Raw genomic sequence first — 19,398 nt, forward strand, 5'->3', positions numbered from 1 at the left:
GGATGATTTGGATGAAGTTGGTAGAACAGAGATGTACATTATTGATTGTTTAATAAGCATGGTTATGAAACTTTCTGAGGCATCTTTCAGACCCCTTTTCTTCAAGGTAAGGAGCTTAAATATGGTCAGTATCAGCATCTTTGTATTCTCCAGCACAGAGATACAGGAATGAGCTAACCTGCCATTCACTTTCAGCTTTTTGACTGGTCCAAAACTGAAAGTGCCCTAAAGGACAGACTGCTGACATTCCACCGGTTAGCAGACTGCATTGCAGACAAGCTCAAGGGTCTCTTTACCCTGTTTGCTGGTCACTTAGTGAAGCCATTTGCTGAGACGCTGAACCAGCTCAACATTTCAAAAACTGGTAAGTTTTCAGTTACTAACTACACAGAAGCACTGACAGACAACTGTTGAAATTAACTTCACAGCACTCATCTTTCACTTATTTCCTCTCATAAATAAAGCATCTTTCTTATTGTGATGGGCTCTGGGCTGCCAGTTACAAAGTTGAAACACAGGAAAACTTTCAGTGTCAGTCCCTGTGAGTTCCATGAGAACGAAACTGGGTGGAAAGAGGGTGACTTGCTTCTGGCACTTGCCTTTCCTTTTTTTTGTTTTTTTTCATTTGTTCACTAGATGTGCCAGCCTACTGTTACTTGTTGCACTTAAACTCCTCTACCTACTAGCAAAAATAGATACTACGCTTTTTTTTGTATGGGGAACTGTTTCCCTACCCTGTTTGTAGTAACCTACAAAAATTCTCCATAGCTACAGTACAGCCATGAACTTTTCTTGTAACCAGTAAGTATTTCCTTTTATCAACCAGCTAGTTCTGCATTGCAAAACAGACCTACTAGGGAATTAGCTAAAGGCCAGATAATATACTGCATCCACTTTCATTACTCTAAGGGGTGACTACATAATTGCTATATAGTACAACATTTAGCTATGTTTACAACTCATAATATTTCTAGCTTATACGTTTATCATTTTTGTGATTTTTCTTTTTCTGCTCCTCTGTTGATACACAGATGAAGCCTTCTTTGACTCTGAGAACAGCACTGAAAAGAGCTGTTTGCTGCTGCAGTTTACCCTGGACTGTCTGCATAAGCTCTTCTTGTTTGATACCCAGAAGTTCCTGAGTAAGGAAAGAGCAGAAACCCTGATGATGCCTCTAGTTGATCAGGTATTTACAAACTCAGAAGAGCAATCTGTGTCAGCTATTTTTTTCTGTCTGAAGGATTAAAAAGAAAAAAAACAAAATCAACAGCCACCTCTCAGGCCTCAGTCCTCCCCCTTCACACAAAAGGAGGAATTCATTCATTGCCTTTCAGCTACTGATGATATTGTTACACTTACTTAAAGCTTTGGATTACTAATTCTTTTACCCCCTTTCTGAACTTTTTCAGTCCACAAAGTACTACAAAGCCTATGCTAGAAATCAGCACTTTGAGCTAGGTTTATCTGAGCCTGGATCTCTATGACAAACATCTTACTTCCACAGCTGGAAAACATGCTTGGAGGAGATGAGAAGTTCCAGGAAAGAGTGACAGCACACCTGGTACCCTGCATAGCTCAGTTCTCAGTGGCAATGGCAGATGATTCTCTTTGGAAACCACTGAATTACCAGATCCTGCTGAAAATGAGGCACACTTCTTCTAAGGTTGGAAGCTATCAGAATGCATTTTTCTCTGTTGCATTACAAAATGCTAAGTGTCCCCCAAAAACAAGTGGTTTAGCAAAATCACTACTAAAATACTGATATTGTATTATGCTACCATCAAGTTCCAGAGATGTATGCAACATGTACTTCTACTCTTACTGAAAATCAGGAGGCTGTTGTTGTTTATTATACTTGGTAGCTGTTTGAATAAGAACTAACCCATTTATTTATAAGGAAAAAAAGATACTTTAGAGGGGAAGATGGAAGATAGTTATTTTTGAAATGTCAGACCTGTTTTTTTTAAAAAGGTTTGTCACAACCTGCCTAGTTGACTGGTCATATCATGGGGAATACTTGTTTTTAAACTCTGTACTAAGTTAAGACATTGTGAAACAGTGGAACAAAGTGGCATTGTAAAGGGAAGTTAACTGACAAGTCTTCAACTTCAAGAAACATAGCTGCCTCTTGCAACTTCTTCCTTGTACAATACCTTAATCCAGATGCTGAGGTTTAAGTTAGCTTGGAATAGTTTCCTTCAGTTGGGAAAAGTATTTAAAAGCTAGGTGTGTTTTCAGGAGATGGAAAGAAGTTGGAAATGTTTGTTTCCTCACACAGATTGTTTTGTTTTAGGTTCGATTTGCTGCTCTGCTTGCTTTGCTCGAAGTTGCTGAAAAACTGAAGGAGAACTATCTGGTCCTGCTACCAGAATCTATTCCATTTTTAGCAGAGCTTATGGAAGGTAATATTTTAAAATGACCTTAGTGAAGGCAGGCAACTGGCCTGTGACCAAAACAAACACAGTTCATATAATTCAAAGATTCAGACAAGATAATTGCTGTAGTTGCTATAAGTTACACAGAATTGTAGGGGTTGGAAGGGACCTCCAGAGATCATTGAGTCCAATCCCCCTGCCAAAGCAGGTTCCCTACACCAGGTCACATAAGTAGGTGTCCAGGCAGGTCTTAAAGATCTCCAGAGAGGGAGACTCCACAACCTCCCTGGGCAACCTGTTCCAGTGCTCTGTCACCTCACCGTAAAGAAGTTCTTGCACACATTTGTGCAGAACTTCCTATGTTGCAGTTTCTGGCCATTTCCCCTTGTCCTGTCTCTGCCCCCCACACCTTAGATATTTATAGACCTGGATCAGGTTCCCTTTCAGTCTTCTTTTCTCAAGACTAAGCAGACCCAGTTCACTTAGTCTTTCTTCATAGGGGAGATAAGTTACATGCATTAGTATACTTAAGCTTAAATATGCAGGTCACAAACTGAAATGGGTCGTATCCACCCCCTTCCTAAAGGGAAGTTAGCTAAATTACTATCACTTTCTCAGTGTTAGAACCTCCCAAGTTGTTTATTTTAGATCACTTTTACAGTATAAATGAATTGCCTACCTCCTGAGGCAATGACAAAATACTTTTGAACAATTTCAGACCTGGTGTTTGAAGACAGTTTCAAACCTTGAGGGATGAGGTCTTCCTAGAGTAGCATTGTAATCACTCTTCTACTTACTTCCTGCCTTCTTTCTTTTTCTAGATGAATGTGAAGAAGTTGAACAGCAGTGTCAGAAAACAATTCAGCAATTGGAAGTCATTTTGGGAGAGCCACTCCAAAGCTACTTCTAAGTTTATCCCCTTTGTTTTTATACTTTGTCTGAATTGTGTTAACTTCACATGTGCCCTGTGCTATAGGCAAATTCTTGTAGTGATTTTTATCTAAGATCTTAACTTTTTAATAAAAATATTGTAAGAACATGGCTTTATCACTTCTGGAGGGTCTAGGGTTCACTTTTTTTTGTTATGCTGACTTCCCTTAACACTTGCAAACAAAATAAGCTATAAGCAGATACTGTTCACTGACAGACAACATGCGAGACTGTCCATGAATATCCTGTGGCTGGAATCTGCACTTGCTGTATGTGTGGGGGCCGTCCTGCTACAGCAGTACTCACTGAACCCATACCCTGCAATTCTGATAATGTACATTTGTGTTATTTTTATTAAGTAAAAAATGAACCCACTGAAGATTCTGAACAGAAGGCTACAAGAACATCCTGAAAGAAAGCAGTTCTACTTATGCTGATGTTCACACGAAAACATCTCACTTAACTTTTAGAAAGATAAAGACAAGAATGTACAGGTGGTATAGCAGCCCTTACCTAGTGGGAGCTGCCTACAGGCTTCTCTGTTCCAATCAGCCAGTTCAGTTTATCCTTAGAGGACAGCACATGAAGGCCAGGCCATATGTGTGGCACAGCTAAGGTGCAGGCCTACACACAGTGACTGCTCTACAGGTCTGTAACTCAGAGTGGAAATGGGCCTCAAGTCAGGGCCACCTTGGAGAAACAGATAAGTCAGTAAGCAAAATGACACAAAGCAGGCCAAAGGGATTGTAACTATTTAACTACATTTGGAGAAAAGCATAGTTCACATGTTATTTTTATTTATGCTTTTTATACACTTAATGTGGTAGTTTACCGTTAACAGCTTTTCAGGTATATTTTATTCTCAGAACTTTCACTCCTTCAGTAGCTGTTAAAATGAATAGAAACAACCCTCAGACAAGCACTGACAGCCAGCAGCAACTTACTTATTTTTAAAAATAAGCATATATAAAAATTAAGACTGACAGTTGTAAGGAAAACTGATAGAGTAGGAACTGCTTTTTTTAACTAGCATTTTAATGCAAGACTGCAAAAGGATTTATTCTCTATTCTACTGATGAGAATCTCTGAGCCTCAACTCAGGGTATCTAGGTTCATATATTTTAAAATGAAAAACAGACATCTACTTTAGTCCCTGAGCAATCTCAATACACTGGGAACCATTTCTGATCAAATAAGCATTCCGAAGTCCATGCATTAGAACCAACTAAATTATTTTCATTTGTTTCACTTTGGAAAACTATAAGCTAGAAATACTGATCTGTGTTTGATTTAAGCCACTTATGAGCAGGAGATGACACACCGAGGAGTCAGAGAAGGTACTATTGCAGCAGCAGGCTAAGAAGTTGCTCACATACCTCCTTGCCTTCCATGAGAACTGATGAATCAGTTGTTTTTTTTTAAAACCAGTCATGACAAAAATGTTATAAACACTAGTATAAATCAAGCAGAATATATTTTATAATTACTTTATGACTGGTCCATCACCCTTTCAGGATAGACATATCTTCATATTCTATTTCAGACTAATTTCTACTTCACTTTTTGAATGTACACTTAAGGAATGACTGACTAGTAGTAGTTAATCATACTGAGCACAATTGTTAAGACACAGTACGATGCACCATTTTCATATTGCTAGGTTCAGTAATGCAGGTGATTTATCTGAGCAGACATTTAGCTTGCCAGAATACTGGAAACTAGTGGAGGATTCAATCTCTCAGCAGTTCTGGTACTCGCCTAACTCAGACTGTCACAGAAGCCTGGATAAATAAAGGCAGGCTCAGCATGAGTTGGTTTGTTTGTACTTGACAGAACTGTTGTAAGAGTAGGTTTAATTCATTTAGTACTGACTGAAAAGAACTACCAGCTCCTCACATCTAATAACTGAACATCTCCTATGACTTCCAGGAGGTTGATCTTTTCAAGTTGTTTAAAACGATGCTTGTACTCCAGGGTGTGAACACCATTAACAGCAACTTTGAACTGGTGGGCATCACAGAAAATGATCAGCTGAAAAGAACGAACAGTTCAGTTAAGACATGAAAAATAAGTTGACACTCTACCATGGACTTGGGCAAGCCCTGCTTCTGATACTAATTCTGATATATTACTTTCATACAAAAGAAACACTGAAAAAAGTGAAACATCAATAACATTTAATTAAAACTTTGTCCTGAGCATGCACTGAATTCTTACAATTATGTAGAAGAAAACATTAAAACAAATTCAAATCTTTGCTTCCCACAATCCTATTAAATCCTAACATTCTTAAGGCATTTGAAATGCAAGAATAGCAGTTTCATTCCAATCTGCATTAGAATGGCATTTATACACCAATGCTACTGTTCTTTTAGCAGAATAACAACTCCGACTCTGCATTTCAGTTAACCTTACCTCAAAGTACATCCCTGGACTGAAAGGGAAATTAGTGATTTCCTTTTCTTCTTCTCCCCAGCTGTCATGAAGGTAAGAATTTCTTACAAAGACTTTATTCTTCAGTCGGGGATTCAGATGTAATGCAATGTCTTTTGAGTCACTTGATTTCAGGTTTATTGTAAAGCTGGAAGACATTTTTAAAAATAAGTTTATTAGACCAAGAGTTAATAAACATGAAGCAGTCCATACTATTTACCAAGCTCTTAGGCAAATACTCAGGTCTGCTCAGGAGCCAGGGCTGTGATCCACTTAACCAACCAGGTTGTCTTTGGCACAACCTCTGCTGAAGATGCAATTGTAGGACCATAACTGCTACATCTGCTTCATTGCTCACAGCTTTCTGCTTATCTTTCAGCAAGGAGGTTCTGAGCCAAGTGCTGTCCCTACAACACTAGGCAGAAACATACTGTGATACTTGTTCCATTATCTCTTTTCCATATACTTGTGCAATGGAGAGTGGGAGGCTTTCTTTTATCTAAAGACATTATATTTGTACTTCCAACAAACCGGTTAGACTCTAAGAAGTTTGAGGATTCTGCATGTGCAACATCAGTGGGAAAGCATGCCTACAAAGCATTACTCTGTAGACAGAATAGCTCTGCCCAGGCTGACCAGAACATCCTGCAATCTGACATGATCTCCACAGCAAAGGGCTCCTGTGAGGGTAGCTCAAGGGGCCAGGGGGAAAAAGCAACCAATATGTCAAAGGAATGCTTCAACATGCTGCAGTGATCTCACTGCATTTGAAGAATATTCCTCTCACCAAATTAACTCCAGCAGTCAGGTCATTTTCCTCCTTTTGGAAAGCCTTGAGCCACTTAGTATAGATATGAAATGTAGCAACTATCACACTTCGGAGCTATCAAGCCCTCTCTTTCACAGAGAACAAGGAATGCTTATGGTTGTGTGACTTAAGTGAAAGGCATTAAATAACATAAAAATTCTGTAAAAATCTATACGTCCAAAGCACGAATGCAAAGAGCAGACAACCCAACAATACTTTAACACCCAGCCTCTTTACACATATAAGACAGCATTTAAAATGTGCTAATAAGCTTTTCAAGCCAAAAGAAGAACAAATGCTGCTATGTCAGTATTTATTCTGCCATTCAATTCCAAGTCCATTCAGACTTATGAGATCTCTAGATCTTGTATCCCAGTAATAAGGTAAACTGTTAGGGCCATACAGCTGCAGGAAAGGTGACAGGTGTTCTGAGGAAGCAGAAGTGGGATGCATACACACAAAGCAAAAAAGCATGCTCCTTATCATTTGCACTTAGTGCTTCATTTTTAGGCATGTTTCTACAGAGCCCAAACCACCCTTAAAGTCAAGGGCACACTGAGGCATGGACATGTCCTCAACTTTATTTTGACTACATTGTGCTCCCTTTCCTTTCTTTAAATTACATGGGAAAACAGCATCTTTGCAATTTGTTGTTTCTTATTTGCTATCAAAATGATAGCTCATACTTCACTATCAGCTTTTATAATCGTTGTCAGCTAGGCACCTTCCATCTCTCATCCCCAAGGTCAACAAAAAGTATTCAGAGAAATCTTTAACGTGCAGCATTTAAGCACATTAGCAACTCACCTCACTCACTAATTTTTGTCCAATTTTGCCACTTTCCTCACTCTCAGATCTCTTAAGAATAACAGCTGTCTTTGTACTGCATGTGTGCTTGCATGCCTTGTACAATGGAAATCCAAAACAGACACACAACTTCACAAATGATGCAGGTTTAGCAGGTAAGGCAATCAGATTTTACCTTCAGTTTTCCCAATGGAGCTGTTCTTTAAGTCTTTTCTAAAGCAGCATCCTGCAGGTTCCTGAGAAAACTGCATTGTAGTTTCAAATGATTTCAGACGCAAAATGGTAAGTCAGAAAAGATATACCAGGGCAACAGAAAAGCTTATTCCTTCTCAAGAGCAGGTCAGTTAACAGCAAAAAAAAAAAAAAAAAAAAAAAAACACAAGATTTACCTCTTTGGGTTTTTATTCACTTCTCCTTTAATAGCAACTGTGCATCCTGGATGAAGTGCAGAAACAAGTTTCCCAACATAAGGAACTCCCTGGAAGTAGAGCACCAGTGAAAAATATGACTAACTTTTTTTTTTTTTTTTCAACATAGAAACTGAGTTTTACTACAGCAGGAAAAAGTCCAGCCTAGAGTTTCACATCTGTGCTCCCAGCTAAAGTTACTCCCATTGATACATTCCAGGATATTAACACTATAACAATGAAGTTACACAAAGACAACCAAAGCAATGCTTACTTCCCCCCCCCCCCCCCCCCCCCCCAACTTTTCCACTGTGCTACAAGTTAATTCGATGAGGGAAAAGGAATGAACAGTAAAAATAAAATAAATACTTTGTGTTTCTTTTCTTCTTTCAAGTTCATCACTTGTAAGTGACAACATTACCTAGAATTTGGTTTAAGAGTACTAAGGAAGGCACCGTTAACCAACAGAGCAACTAAAGCACTCCCTACAAGTCCACTTCCTCCATAATTCTATTTGTATCTATTGCTGACTTTCAATCCCTTTTCAATTTGATTGTGGTCTTTACTCCAGCTTGCATGCTGTCCTCCTGTACAATTTTTTGCAAAAAGATGAGCACTCACTCTGCCTATGCTCCTCACCAGCTGGGTGCTGGCTAGAACCAACCCTAAGCTGCAATGCTTAAATCCACCCACCTGAGGCATATCCAGGGTAAGCACAGATCAGTCACTAGGAGGGATATGTAACCAGAGAAGTCCTGAGATGCACATATTAACATAAGTTCATCTAACTTAATAGGACTGCAGAATATTTTTAAACGCAAGTTGTTCTGCAATAATCGCTAATGGGAAGAAACTAAGCATGTTTACTTGAACAAAGGTTTTGGTATGACTTGGTCCTACCTTTAAAGTTTAAGGCACTCTACAGTTCATTCCTCTACTTAGGGCTATGGATACCATGTTTGATACAGTTATTCTTTGGGTTTTCTGTATGGTTTACCAAATAGCTTCACATTTACTAGTGCTAACAAAGTGAATTGCTCTAAAATCTCATTGATGAGCATTTCCCAGGTGATTCTCAATTCCCTTGCTCTGTGATTGTTTTTTTTTTCCTTGATCAAGGGTTGTTTTTTTGTTTTTTTTTGTGTGTTTTTTTTTTTTTTTTTTTTTTTTACTTTTCACTGCCTGAGTCTACATGAGATACTTACAAATTGCAAACCATCTGGCATTTCCCCCTACAAAACAAAACACAAAACATTAAGTAATTTATCAGACAACAGGGAGACTCATTCATTCCTTTACAAACATACGTACATTTTCTGTGTTTATCTTTGTTACTCCTACAGATGATGGCTGAGAGCCTTGTACAGACTGCAGAAAAAGAGATATTTACATGTCATTGCTAACACCATAGAACATGAAGATGTTTTAGAAACATAATGGCTCTGTGTTCTTTTGAAGGTTGAATTGTTAATGTAGAAATTAGGGGTTATGGAACAGAAAGACTGCCAAGCCCCCATAAATGCCCCCCTACAAAGGGCAAGTCTTAAAAAAAAAAAAACAATTGCTGAAGCCAAATCAAGATTTTCAAAATGTCCTGGATTCAGCTGGGCAGGGCTGATTTTTCTTTCATTTTATGGTGCTATATTTTGACTTTAAGAGAAAAACTATGTTGATAACAACCAGTGTTTCTAGTTTTTGCTGAGCAGTGCTGCACAGAGCCAAGGACATTTCAGTTTCTCAGTTTCTAGTACCTGTGAGGGGCTGGAAGGGCACAGGGAGCTGAGAGGTGATAGAACTGAGACAGGTGATCTAAGCTGGCTAAAGAGACATCCCATACCATATAATATCACAAAAAAAAAAACCACAAAACAAAACCAAACAAAGCTTACAAAATGAATGAGGAGTTGACTGGGCAGGCAACAGCTGATTAGGGTATGGCTGGGGGGCACTGGTGGGTAGTTGGTGAGCAATTGCTTCTGCATCTTCTTTTGTATAAAATATATAGCATCACTATTATATTTTTTTCCTCTTTCTGTTCTGTCTAACTAAACAGGTTTTTATCTCAACCAGAATTCTACTTAATTTTTTGTTTTGTTGGTTTTGGTTTTTTTCTCAATTCTCTCTTTGACACCACTGAGGGACAAGGGGGCAAGCAAATAACTGATGTTTAGCTGCTTGCTGGGTTAAACCACCACCAAAAGACTACCTCTTTACAGTTTGAATCCTTATTTAACAGTCAGAGCACTCCTAACCCATTAGCATCTGAAGATATCTACTCAGCTTTCCTGGCTGGTGTAGGAGTAGCAGCAGGAAAGATACACAGACAGATTGTACAGGGAGTGGAGGGGTGGGGGTGTACTTGGAATTCCTGTCCACTTCCCATATCTCTGTCCCTTTCCACTGTGTATCATATAAACAACATAGGCATGCACAGATAAAATTCCAGCCTATCCACAGCATATTGTATCCAGTTTATTTCAGGATAAGCACTCTTCCCCCTCAGAAAAGCATGCACTAGAAGCAAAGACAGAAAGGAAACAATCATCCTTGTTCCCTCTTCTCTTCCTCAAAGGATATAGAATCAGTACCACAGAGTAAAGCAACTCTGTTTTGTGCTTGGGACAGAAACGAACATACTGCACCTGCTTGTCTCCAAGCTCTTCTTAGAACTGGCCCTCCAAGACTGGGTCTCAGAGACAGCTTTGATGCATTATTTCTCCAGCAACATACCCAAGGCCAAGTAGCAGGGCTCATAAAAAAGTCTGTACATATGCTTTACAAATGATCAGTGAGTAGACTTATCTTTAAAACTCAGGCCCAAATCCTCACTTTCCCTTAGAGGAAGTTATTAGTCTGATGACCTGAAATAGACCTGGTGTTTGGCAGCAGGAGACCCAAGCTTTGCCCATAATGCAGTGAGGGCAGGGCAGAACAGACCAAGCGTACTGCACAGAAATATAGGGTGCCTCAGTGAGCAGCAATAAGGAAGGAACAAAGCATTTGTCTTCTTCACCTCCCTGGTATTTACAACCTCCCCTTTCTGCTCTCTCACTCTTCCAGATCAAAGGATTGCTCTTCCTGCACATCCTCTCTGTTGGTTTACTTTCTCCAATAGAGATAGCAGTTAAGAGGCAGGGGCCTTCCTTGTTCCTGAAGATAGACTAAGTAGCTGCTTTTTTATTATCTTTTCACCATAAATCCTACTCTAAAGTTTAGCAGGACAGAGAAAGGAAATCTTAAAAGTCAGCTGTTTATAAAACTTACATTAGAAACAAACTCTATACTTTTGATCTGCACTTTGCCATATATTCCAAGAGTATCTATCCTTTCAAGGTTAATTCTGTGATTGTAGAGCAGCAAGTGCTTCTTGTTTACAGACACCTAAAGAGACAGGGAAAAAAAGTAGGAAAAGTCACATTAAACAGTCTTTAAAGAAAAACTCCTGAACTTTTCTATAATTAGACCATACATAGGTAACAAAGAAACCAAGGCTTCCAATTATATTGTACATATGCTAAATGTCTCTTTTATTGATCTGACAACTGGAACAAGAATCAACCCAAACTCACCTGGAATTTATCCTTTAAAATCATGATTACAATCTCAAATGGCCTCCCTTTTTGAAAAGGCATCTCATGAGTGATTTCTTCCCAGCCCCATTTTTCTCTCTCCAGGGTGTTGCAAACAACACAGCCAGACCATTTGAAGCGGGGGTTAAAATGAAAGGCCACATCAGCTCGAGGCTTTACGCTACTGCCACACTGTAAATCCACCTGGAACCTAAACATAAAAATAAGACAAACCATGTTTAATTCAGTGTGTCAAGAAATCATGTACAAGTTCAACTGATAACCTCTTCAGATAAGTATACGCGTGTCACGTGGAATGACGTGACAGAGAAATAATGTCAAAGCAGACAGAGCAAAAAGGAGAAGAGAAGGATCAATGGAAAACAAATCAGTTCATCCTTGATTTTCATCACAAAACTTTCATAAATGACTTAAGTTTGTATTCTGTGACACCATCACTTCAACTAAAGATGAAGTTCTTCATCTACCATCCTACATAGGACATCTGGAAACATTATATTCATTACAGATTTGTTCACCTGATGATAATTTACAAAGCAATACTGTAGTTACTACCTGTCTGCATCATCAGGAACACTCCCATGTATCACAATCAGCTCTCCAGGAACAAGACCACCATGAATTGTCCCAACATAAGGAATGACCTAGAAGGAGGAGGGCAAAAAGACAGAAATAACAGTTTGTGATGGAGGCAAAATGTTTTTTAAACAATATTTTTAATATTTAAGTGGTGCTCTAGCACATTAAAAGGACAACAACTAGTATTTCATTTAAATGAAATAGTCTGCCATGAACAGAAGGGAAAGCCAAGATTTTCATCACTGAAGATTAGCCTTCCCAGATAAGATTAAATCTAAACATTTACAGCCTTCACGCATAGCTCTCAAAAGAATTACGGCAATATTTTACTGCCTCACTTTCAGTGAAGAGAATTCCTCTTCAAACTAGGTCATTGTCAAGGACTAACTATTGCCCTTTGCTGGTTGAAGGAGGTATCTTGCACAAGTTTGTGTGGTTTCTTTGTTTTTTGGTTGTTTTTTTTTTTTTTAAACACCAGACTACAGCTGCTGCATTTTGGCTTGTTCTTCTTTGAAAAACAGTGATAGGAAAGACAGCTCTGGCAGAGAGCAGAGTAGAAATGACAGCAAAAAAATCTGAGTGTTGTTCATTTCTACCTTCTCACTCTCTCCTTCCCCTCTCAGCTACCCATATGTTGCACAAAACCTGTCTTTGAGGTCATCATCTACATTAGAGATATCAGACTTGCTTCACAAGTATTATAAATGCGCAACTGTCCAAATTGTTAAAAGTTTTGTGGATTTTACTGGCTTAGCTGGCTACAATAGAGGAGGAGGAGAACATAGAATTAGGTATTACAAGTGAAAGAACAAACAGACTGATAGAATTCATTTGTTTACTGGCAACAGTGTAGTAGCTTAGTTCCATAGTCAACAAGTTATACAAAAATGCTTAATTTTACCCAAATAATAATAAATAAGAAAAACACACATTCTGCTTATTTTCTGTGCATAATGCAGTTTAAACACAGTGTTCCTGAGGGGAGCAGTAGCTTTGAGAATCACAACAGTGTGTAAGTTACTGGTTCAGTCTCCAAAGATGAACCAATAAGAAACATGCAGACACAGCCCAGGGATGCTTGGATTTGAATACTCCAATGGGTCGAAGTTATTTATATTTGGAGACATTGTAGCAAGAAAATTTTCTCTTACATCCAGAAGGATACATCTTATAGAAAACATTGGCCATCTTTTGCACAGAAGCTCTGTCTTGGAATTTGCATGGCCATAATAGAGCATTTCCTGGGCATCATAATACAGACTTAACAAGGTTCCATCATTACAGAACATGCCTGTCATTTCCTCACTTCTCAAGAACTGTGCTAATTTTAAATCATCATTAAGAATATAATGCTTATTACACTACTTAATGCTTACTACAGTACACATGATTTTTCTTCATCCCAACTCATATAAACCTCCAGAAGCTTCCCATTAAGCCAACTGGCCAACACTAACTCAGTTTGAATGGCCTCAATCAATTTGCAGACTTTGTCTGGAGGCTGTCCTGAGTTTATTGGAACAACCTTTCACACCTCTGCCTTTATTTTCCAATCCCAAAAAATTGCTCTTAATCTAGGCTCTTGATGCTAATGCCCCAATTCTACCTCTTTATGTTCTCCAGCTTGGTCTTGTCACCCACCATACCCATCATTCCCCTTACAGCCATCCAGTTTTGCTGAACTTTTTCTCCTTACAGAGAACTCCACCTGTACATTTACTAATCCTCCTCTTCACATCTCCTGTGCTCCTCCTCCAAAATCAGGCTCCAAAACCCTTATCTTCCCTCCTTTTTGCAATTCAGTCCTTGCAGCTCCAGTTCCATCTCCACACAGCCTTCCTTCCTTCCTCTCCCAGATGGATTCTCGTGAAGAAAGCCAAAGCTATTTCCCCATCACCCATTAGTCTATCCACTTCACAAGCAATGAACAAGCAGTGGAACTAAACAATCAGATGCATGTGAGGGCAATGGACTGTATCTCTTGTAGTTTTGCACTGATAAGGAAGTCCTGCATAGGTGTGTGACACTATACATTTCCAACCCTGGCAATTCTGTGATTCTGTGATTTCAGAGATTCTATATAGACCCAGTGTTTCTTAACATTCTGTCCTAGAACTATGACAAATATCTATCCCCTGTTTTTAAAGAGACAATGAGAAGAACAGCTCCAGCCCATTCCTCATGCCAGTGCAAGGCCACTGCCGCAGAGCACAAGTAGAGAAATATGAGAGCCACTTATTAGGTTCTTCCTCAAACACCCGACCAACACCAAGAGCTCTCAGTAACACTCCCAACTATAGGAATGCTCTGCTAACTGCTGACATTACAGAGCAAAGTTCCACTTCCCAGGGGAGGAGTTGTTGACATAAGAGTTACCGGGTTACTGATTTTCTTCTGCAGTCCATCCAAGGACATCATCTTCACTCCTCCAGTTCAAGTCTGTCAGTTCTGTTGACCTTTCTCAGAGCGTATTCAGAGATTCACTGATCTGGCTGCACCAAAGTGTGGATCCCTTTGAAAAGCCAAAAAAGTTTTAATCAGAAAAATAAAAGTAGCACTACATGAAGTTAAACTCTCCAAAGTATAATTTTAAATATCTTTCCAGTAAGTTTGATCAACTTTTGAAATATCAAAACTAAAGGCTTGGTTAAAGTAGTAACATGCCATCATAGCAAGGGATAGTGCACACAGGTACACAGTTTTATCAGCTGCTTCTTGAGATTATGTATACTGAGACAGAATCCTGTATAAAAATCAGTATTGCACAGGGCAACACAGATAACCCTCAGATAGGCCTTAACTACTCTCCATTTGCAGCTCACCCCTACCCGCAGCCTAGAAAAAGATCCACAGTAAAAATGTGTTTTCCCAAAATAAATAGTCATTTTTGATTCACCTTCGGTGCTGTTACCATTGAGTAACCTGGCAATAAGTGCTAGGGGATGAATTTCTTTTTTTCAGCTTTATCTTACAGGAAGCTAAGGGATACTGGCCAAAGACACAGCAGGAAATAGAGGGCGTTTCTTCTCACAACACACGCAGTTCCTGAAGTCCATAAATAACTACAAAACTCTGCAAAACATGCATTAAATATAAAGAACTAATAAGAAAAGAAAAAATAGCTTGTAAGAATATCCAGCTACACTGTCATTTCTTTAGCATACCTTCTAAGAAAGTGACCACAAGCCAAACTCAAAACTGCTAGGTTGTTCTTTCATGCACATTCTGGAGAAACACCTTAAGTTAACAAGCAAACTGCGTGGTGAAGAGTGGCAGGCAGGGAACAAGACAAAGGAAAAAGTTCTGTTGTGTAAAACTGCTAGGCACTAAATAAATAGTCTGTGACCTTCTGCAGTGACTCATCAGTGGCATGACCCATTGCAACATCTGGCTTATCTTGGGGGAAATTTGGGCCAGAAGGGCATTAACTCTCCTACTCAGGACCAGTGTCTAAAACACATTTTAGGGAACATCGGCGTTGTATGTCTGGCCTACCCTGTGCACCTGTTTTGCCCCTTTGATCTTCTCAGAGGACATCACTACAAATCCACAACAGGAATGTGATAAAGCAGGAAAATCCTACTATTTTCATTTTTAAAATAAGGAACTCGAGGCAGCACAAGTAGTTCCGAGTATAACACTGTCAAGCCCAACAGCAAACCAAAGAAACAACTCCCAAATCTAAAGCCTGCTGCACAACAGCCTGCTCACTGTGCTTTCCCTGGCATGCAAATAGGTCTCCCTGAATGAGAGCAAAGAACAGAACCACAGCCACAATTTATTGCCATACAGCTGAACTCTTAAAGATGTCAATCCTGGCACGCTAGGTGGCAATATGGCAAAGTGACTGGTTTGGCTGTTTTATGGGAAAGGTGACAGCAAGGAGGGGAAGCCGCAAGTCAGGCTCCATGTAGCTAAACAGGCAATGGATGCAGAACTGCCAGGTCCTGTGTAATCTTCCATCACAGAACTGCTGCCTGGAAATGCGACAGCAAATTCTAAGCCTGCAACGCTAAGATGAGGTTACTGCCTATATGCCTAGAATTGATGTAGATGTGCGTGCTGGGCTGTTATCTCACAGACTGCAAAGCATCTAAAGCCTGTTCAGTGAGAAACGAGGAGTCAGGAAGGCCAACGGCTATGGCACCAGCACCTTATGGCACACAGAAAACGTCTTTCAGGAGGACAAGCCAGGCTCGGGGCATAACTAATGCTGGATTTTATACTGGGGCACACGGGGCTTCTGAGAAAAAAAAAAAAAGCAAAGAAAAACAAAAGCAAGATGCTTCAACCAAGGCCACGATCCCCGGCCAGCTATAAACCCGGCAGGACAACAAGCCATCGATACCAGAGCCACGGAGCAACCGGGACCGGCTTCATCACCAGTGGAAACCTTAAACCTCGGCCGCTCAACCCGCTGCCCCCACACAGGGGCAGATACGGGTTTATCGCTACCTTCACCCCCCCGGGGCCGCCCGACACTCACCTCAGCGTCCAGCCAACTTCCGACACCGCGGGGCCCGCCCCGCCCCGCGCACACATCGCCCCGCCCCGACGCGTCACCGCCGCAGCTGCGAGCCGTCCTCCGGCCGCTGCCAACGTCCGCCCGTGATGTCACCGCGCCGCCGCGGCCGGCGGGGACGCTGAGGACGGGTGGGGTGTGGCGCGGCGGCGGGCGCCGGCAGGTCGGGAGTCACGGAATATCACGAGCTGGAGGGCACTCAAAGGAATCGTCAAATCCAAATCCCGGCACCGCACAGCAACACCAAAATCCTGTGTCCGAGAGCGATGCCCAAACACTCCCTGAACTCCAGCACTCAGGGCCGTGCCCACTGCCCCGTGCAGCCCGTTCCATGCCCACCGCCCTCTGGTGCAGCTCCTGTCCCCAGCCCCCACTGCCCTCCCTGACGCAGCTCCATGCCGTTCCCTCGGGCCCTGGTCGCTGTCACACAGAGTCGAGCTCAGCGCTGCCCCTCCGCTCCCTGTGAGGAGCTGCAGCCGCCATCAGGCCTCCCCTCAGCTCCTCTGCTCTGAGTGCGCACAGGGGCCTCAGCTGCTCCTCACACCTCTTGCCCTCCAAAGCCTTCGTTATCATCTTATCCCTCCTTCCCCATTCTGAGCGCTGCCCTGTGCCCCACACAATGCACACGTGCCACAACAAGCAATAACAGCAAAGTTTTCCCTATTCCACATTTAACTAGCATGTCAGGAGAGAAGCAGAGAACACATTGCACACCATAATAGCTGTAGGATAGCTGCTTCAAGGATACATCAGCCCATCTGCAAAGGATTCATTCACAGAAAGGTATGACAAGGACATTTCTTCTGAGCAGAACCACAGATAACAAAGATGAAAGAGTAGCAAAGCCAATGGCTCAGGGAAAGGTGCTTCATTTAGAATCATGTAGGGCTTCAAGAGAAGACCAAGAATTGTTGTCTGCAATTAGACAGTAGCAGAAAACTGCTATGAAACATTCTATGTAACTCCAGTGCAGGAGAATGAAGTCCCAGAGCCTAAACTAGTACTGAGCTTCCCTTTGAAGCTACTGTTCCAAGACATTCCAGTTTGAAGAGTACAAAGTTTTGACAACCCAGACTAACACAGGTTTGTGGAAACCCCCTCACTTTTCCATATTTTAAAGCAATCTCAAAGCAGGTTTGGAAGTCCAGCTCAGAGACAGCAGACACACTTCAGTGTTGCGATGAAAACATAACAATATGGGAAAGGGGTGATAAGCTGAGGTATTTCTAGAAGATCCACAGAAAATAAAATTCTGTTCTCACTTCTGACCCAGGGTTCTTCTCCATTTGAGAAGAAACAATCCAAAGGAAATAAACGGATTTGAAGTATGTACCAGTTCTCTATTGAAGCAGAACAGTTTGATTAATGTGCTGATCATTTTTTTGAAGGCTGAGTCATAGGCATAGAATTTGCAGAGCTAATGTGCCTTTGACAGTGAGTCATTTGGGGTTCAGCTGGAGCAGCCTTGCACTGCACTACATCTGTCTAGTTCATAGACTGCCATCTCCCTGCTGATTCCCTCTGATTGCTGCTTTTATCATCACTTACTGCCGGCAGTTGTGATGGCATATCACAAGATCTTCCCTCTTATTCACAGTTGGAGTCCTAATTCAAACATTTGCCTTTGAAACTACAATTCCTCTGAATTTCCAAGCACACAACCATCGCTGGGACTATGCGTTACTAGCACACAGCTTGCACAGTCTGTCTTCACATATTCCAGCAGATTTTTGCTTGCTAGAGAAACAGAGGTACTTTCTCAAGACTATTTCAGCTAAGGCAAATTTAACAGCTGTCCCTGGCCAAGAGTTACCATCCAAAGGAGGACTCCAGTATCCCTACAAACTCCATCTTTCTACATATTTAGCTTTCATTTACAATGGGTTCTTTTTCTTTTCCACTTTAGAGAAGAGACTGATGTAACACCTGAGCAGCATTGTCAGAATACAATCCAATAATTAGAACAGAGCTTTTGGACATATGTAATTCAGTCCAATTGTGACAATGAATCCTTAGTTCAGATAAACATAACGCTCACTGACTAGCAGTCTATCAGCAGCTAAACTAGATTTTTTTTGGTACAATCACTACCTGCCTGATAGTAACAAGCTTTTATGTGAGCTTCTGATACACAGTCAGGATAATCTTTCTCACCACAATGGACACTACAGTAAACCTATTGTTTGTCCCTCCCAAGAGGTGACTGTACCAAGGTCTACAAAAACATAATGCCTTAGTTCCTACTCTAGGCAGGTGACAAACAAGAAATATCATACATCTGTGCAAAGCTAAGAATGTTTGTTACATTCCCCAAACCAGAGCATGATCAAACCCAAGATCCCCAGGGCCACACCTTCACACTTAGCTACACCATTATCCTCACCGCAGTTACCTTTGGATCTCCCCGCTGAGTCTCCACAGCTGCAAGTGTGCTCATTCCCACTGTCTTGCTCCATTTTCAAGAGAAATGAGGCATCTGCAGTACCACCTCCGACCGCGAGATGGTAGGTACTTTCTAATGATTAGAGAAGAAGCAATTACAAATGTACTTTTTGAACTGATGGACTCCTCAGCTACAGAGAATTAGGATCAAAACCAAAACCTAATAAGCTACTCACAGGATCGCGAATGATCTGAATTTTGAGTGGAGAGGGGGGATGCTCACATAGATTAGGCATGAAACACGAAAGAAAAAAACACAGCTACTGTAAGGATTTAGGTGCCCATTTCTCCTTCTTATCCCTGCTCTTGTTAAGAATCTTATAGCTGAGTATTTGTGTCTATGTAATCAAAAACATGAACATCTGATTACTTGCAGAGGACAAAAAAGCATTCTCAAACTAAGTATTGCATAATTTCAAAACAAACTCTTCAAAAAAAGAGAGGCACCTTTATGTAGATGCATGAAGTTGCATACCTATCTCACGCAGTGCTACATTCTTCTCAA

The 19,398-nt window shown here is 40.8% G+C and overlaps 2 protein-coding genes across 8 annotated transcripts in view; one reads left to right on the plus strand and one right to left on the minus strand.

The window, feature by feature from the left end:
• The window catches only part of HEATR1 (HEAT repeat containing 1), a 34,154-nt gene extending 30,767 nt beyond the window's left edge, over positions 1–3,387 (plus strand). For all 3 annotated transcript variants that reach the window (XM_090135401.1, XM_031592196.2, XM_031592206.2), the window contains exons 40-45: positions 2–106; positions 196–364; positions 1,032–1,186; positions 1,505–1,663; positions 2,294–2,402; positions 3,197–3,387. In XM_090135401.1, coding sequence (XP_089991527.1) covers positions 2–106; positions 196–364; positions 1,032–1,186; positions 1,505–1,663; positions 2,294–2,402; positions 3,197–3,285 — 786 coding nt within the window. In that variant the 3' untranslated portion in view covers positions 3,286–3,387. The remainder of the gene's footprint in view (position 1; positions 107–195; positions 365–1,031; positions 1,187–1,504; positions 1,664–2,293; positions 2,403–3,196) is intronic.
• A 431-nt stretch (positions 3,388–3,818) lies between these two features.
• Positions 3,819–18,967, minus strand: LGALS8 (galectin 8). Of its 5 annotated transcripts, XM_090135406.1 has the most exons (12): positions 16,416–16,559; positions 14,306–14,441; positions 11,906–11,994; positions 11,330–11,540; positions 11,025–11,141; positions 9,072–9,128; positions 8,966–8,992; positions 7,743–7,831; positions 5,721–5,886; positions 5,202–5,336; positions 4,138–4,191; positions 3,819–3,995 (listed from the first exon to the last, which is right to left on the minus strand). In XM_090135406.1, exons 2-11 carry the CDS (start codon positions 14,345–14,347, stop codon positions 4,177–4,179), a joined length of 948 nt encoding a protein of 315 aa, XP_089991532.1. In that variant the 5' UTR covers positions 14,348–14,441; positions 16,416–16,559; the 3' UTR covers positions 3,819–3,995; positions 4,138–4,176. The 5 variants fall into 5 exon arrangements, with proteins under 5 accessions (XP_089991532.1, XP_089991534.1, XP_031448086.1 ...); XM_090135408.1 differs by lacking the exon at positions 4,138–4,191; XM_031592226.2 differs by lacking the exons at positions 3,819–3,995; positions 16,416–16,559 and adding an exon at positions 18,844–18,967 and having other exon boundaries at positions 4,012–5,336.
• Positions 18,968–19,398: the final 431 nt, after the last annotated feature.

The sequence above is a fragment of the Phasianus colchicus genome, chromosome 2 (genome assembly GCF_987193195.1).
Source record: "Phasianus colchicus chromosome 2, bPhaCol1.hap1.1, whole genome shotgun sequence".
NCBI classification, from domain to species: domain Eukaryota; kingdom Metazoa; phylum Chordata; class Aves; order Galliformes; family Phasianidae; genus Phasianus; species Phasianus colchicus.

What these genes read in the sequence shown, in the direction of transcription:
- LGALS8 (XM_090135408.1), bottom strand. Translation starts at nt 14,347, where the DNA reads ATGATGTCCTTGGATGGACTGCAGAAGAAAATCAGTAACCCG. An exon ending in CAAAGATAAACACAGAAAAT is followed by an intron (nt 8,993 to 9,071) that starts GTACGTATGTTT and finishes TTTGTTTTGTAG; the next exon opens with GGGGAAATGCCAGATGGTTT. An exon ending in GTGAATAAAAACCCAAAGAG is followed by an intron (nt 5,887 to 7,742) that starts GTAAATCTTGTG and finishes AATGTCTTCCAG; the next exon opens with CTTTACAATAAACCTGAAAT.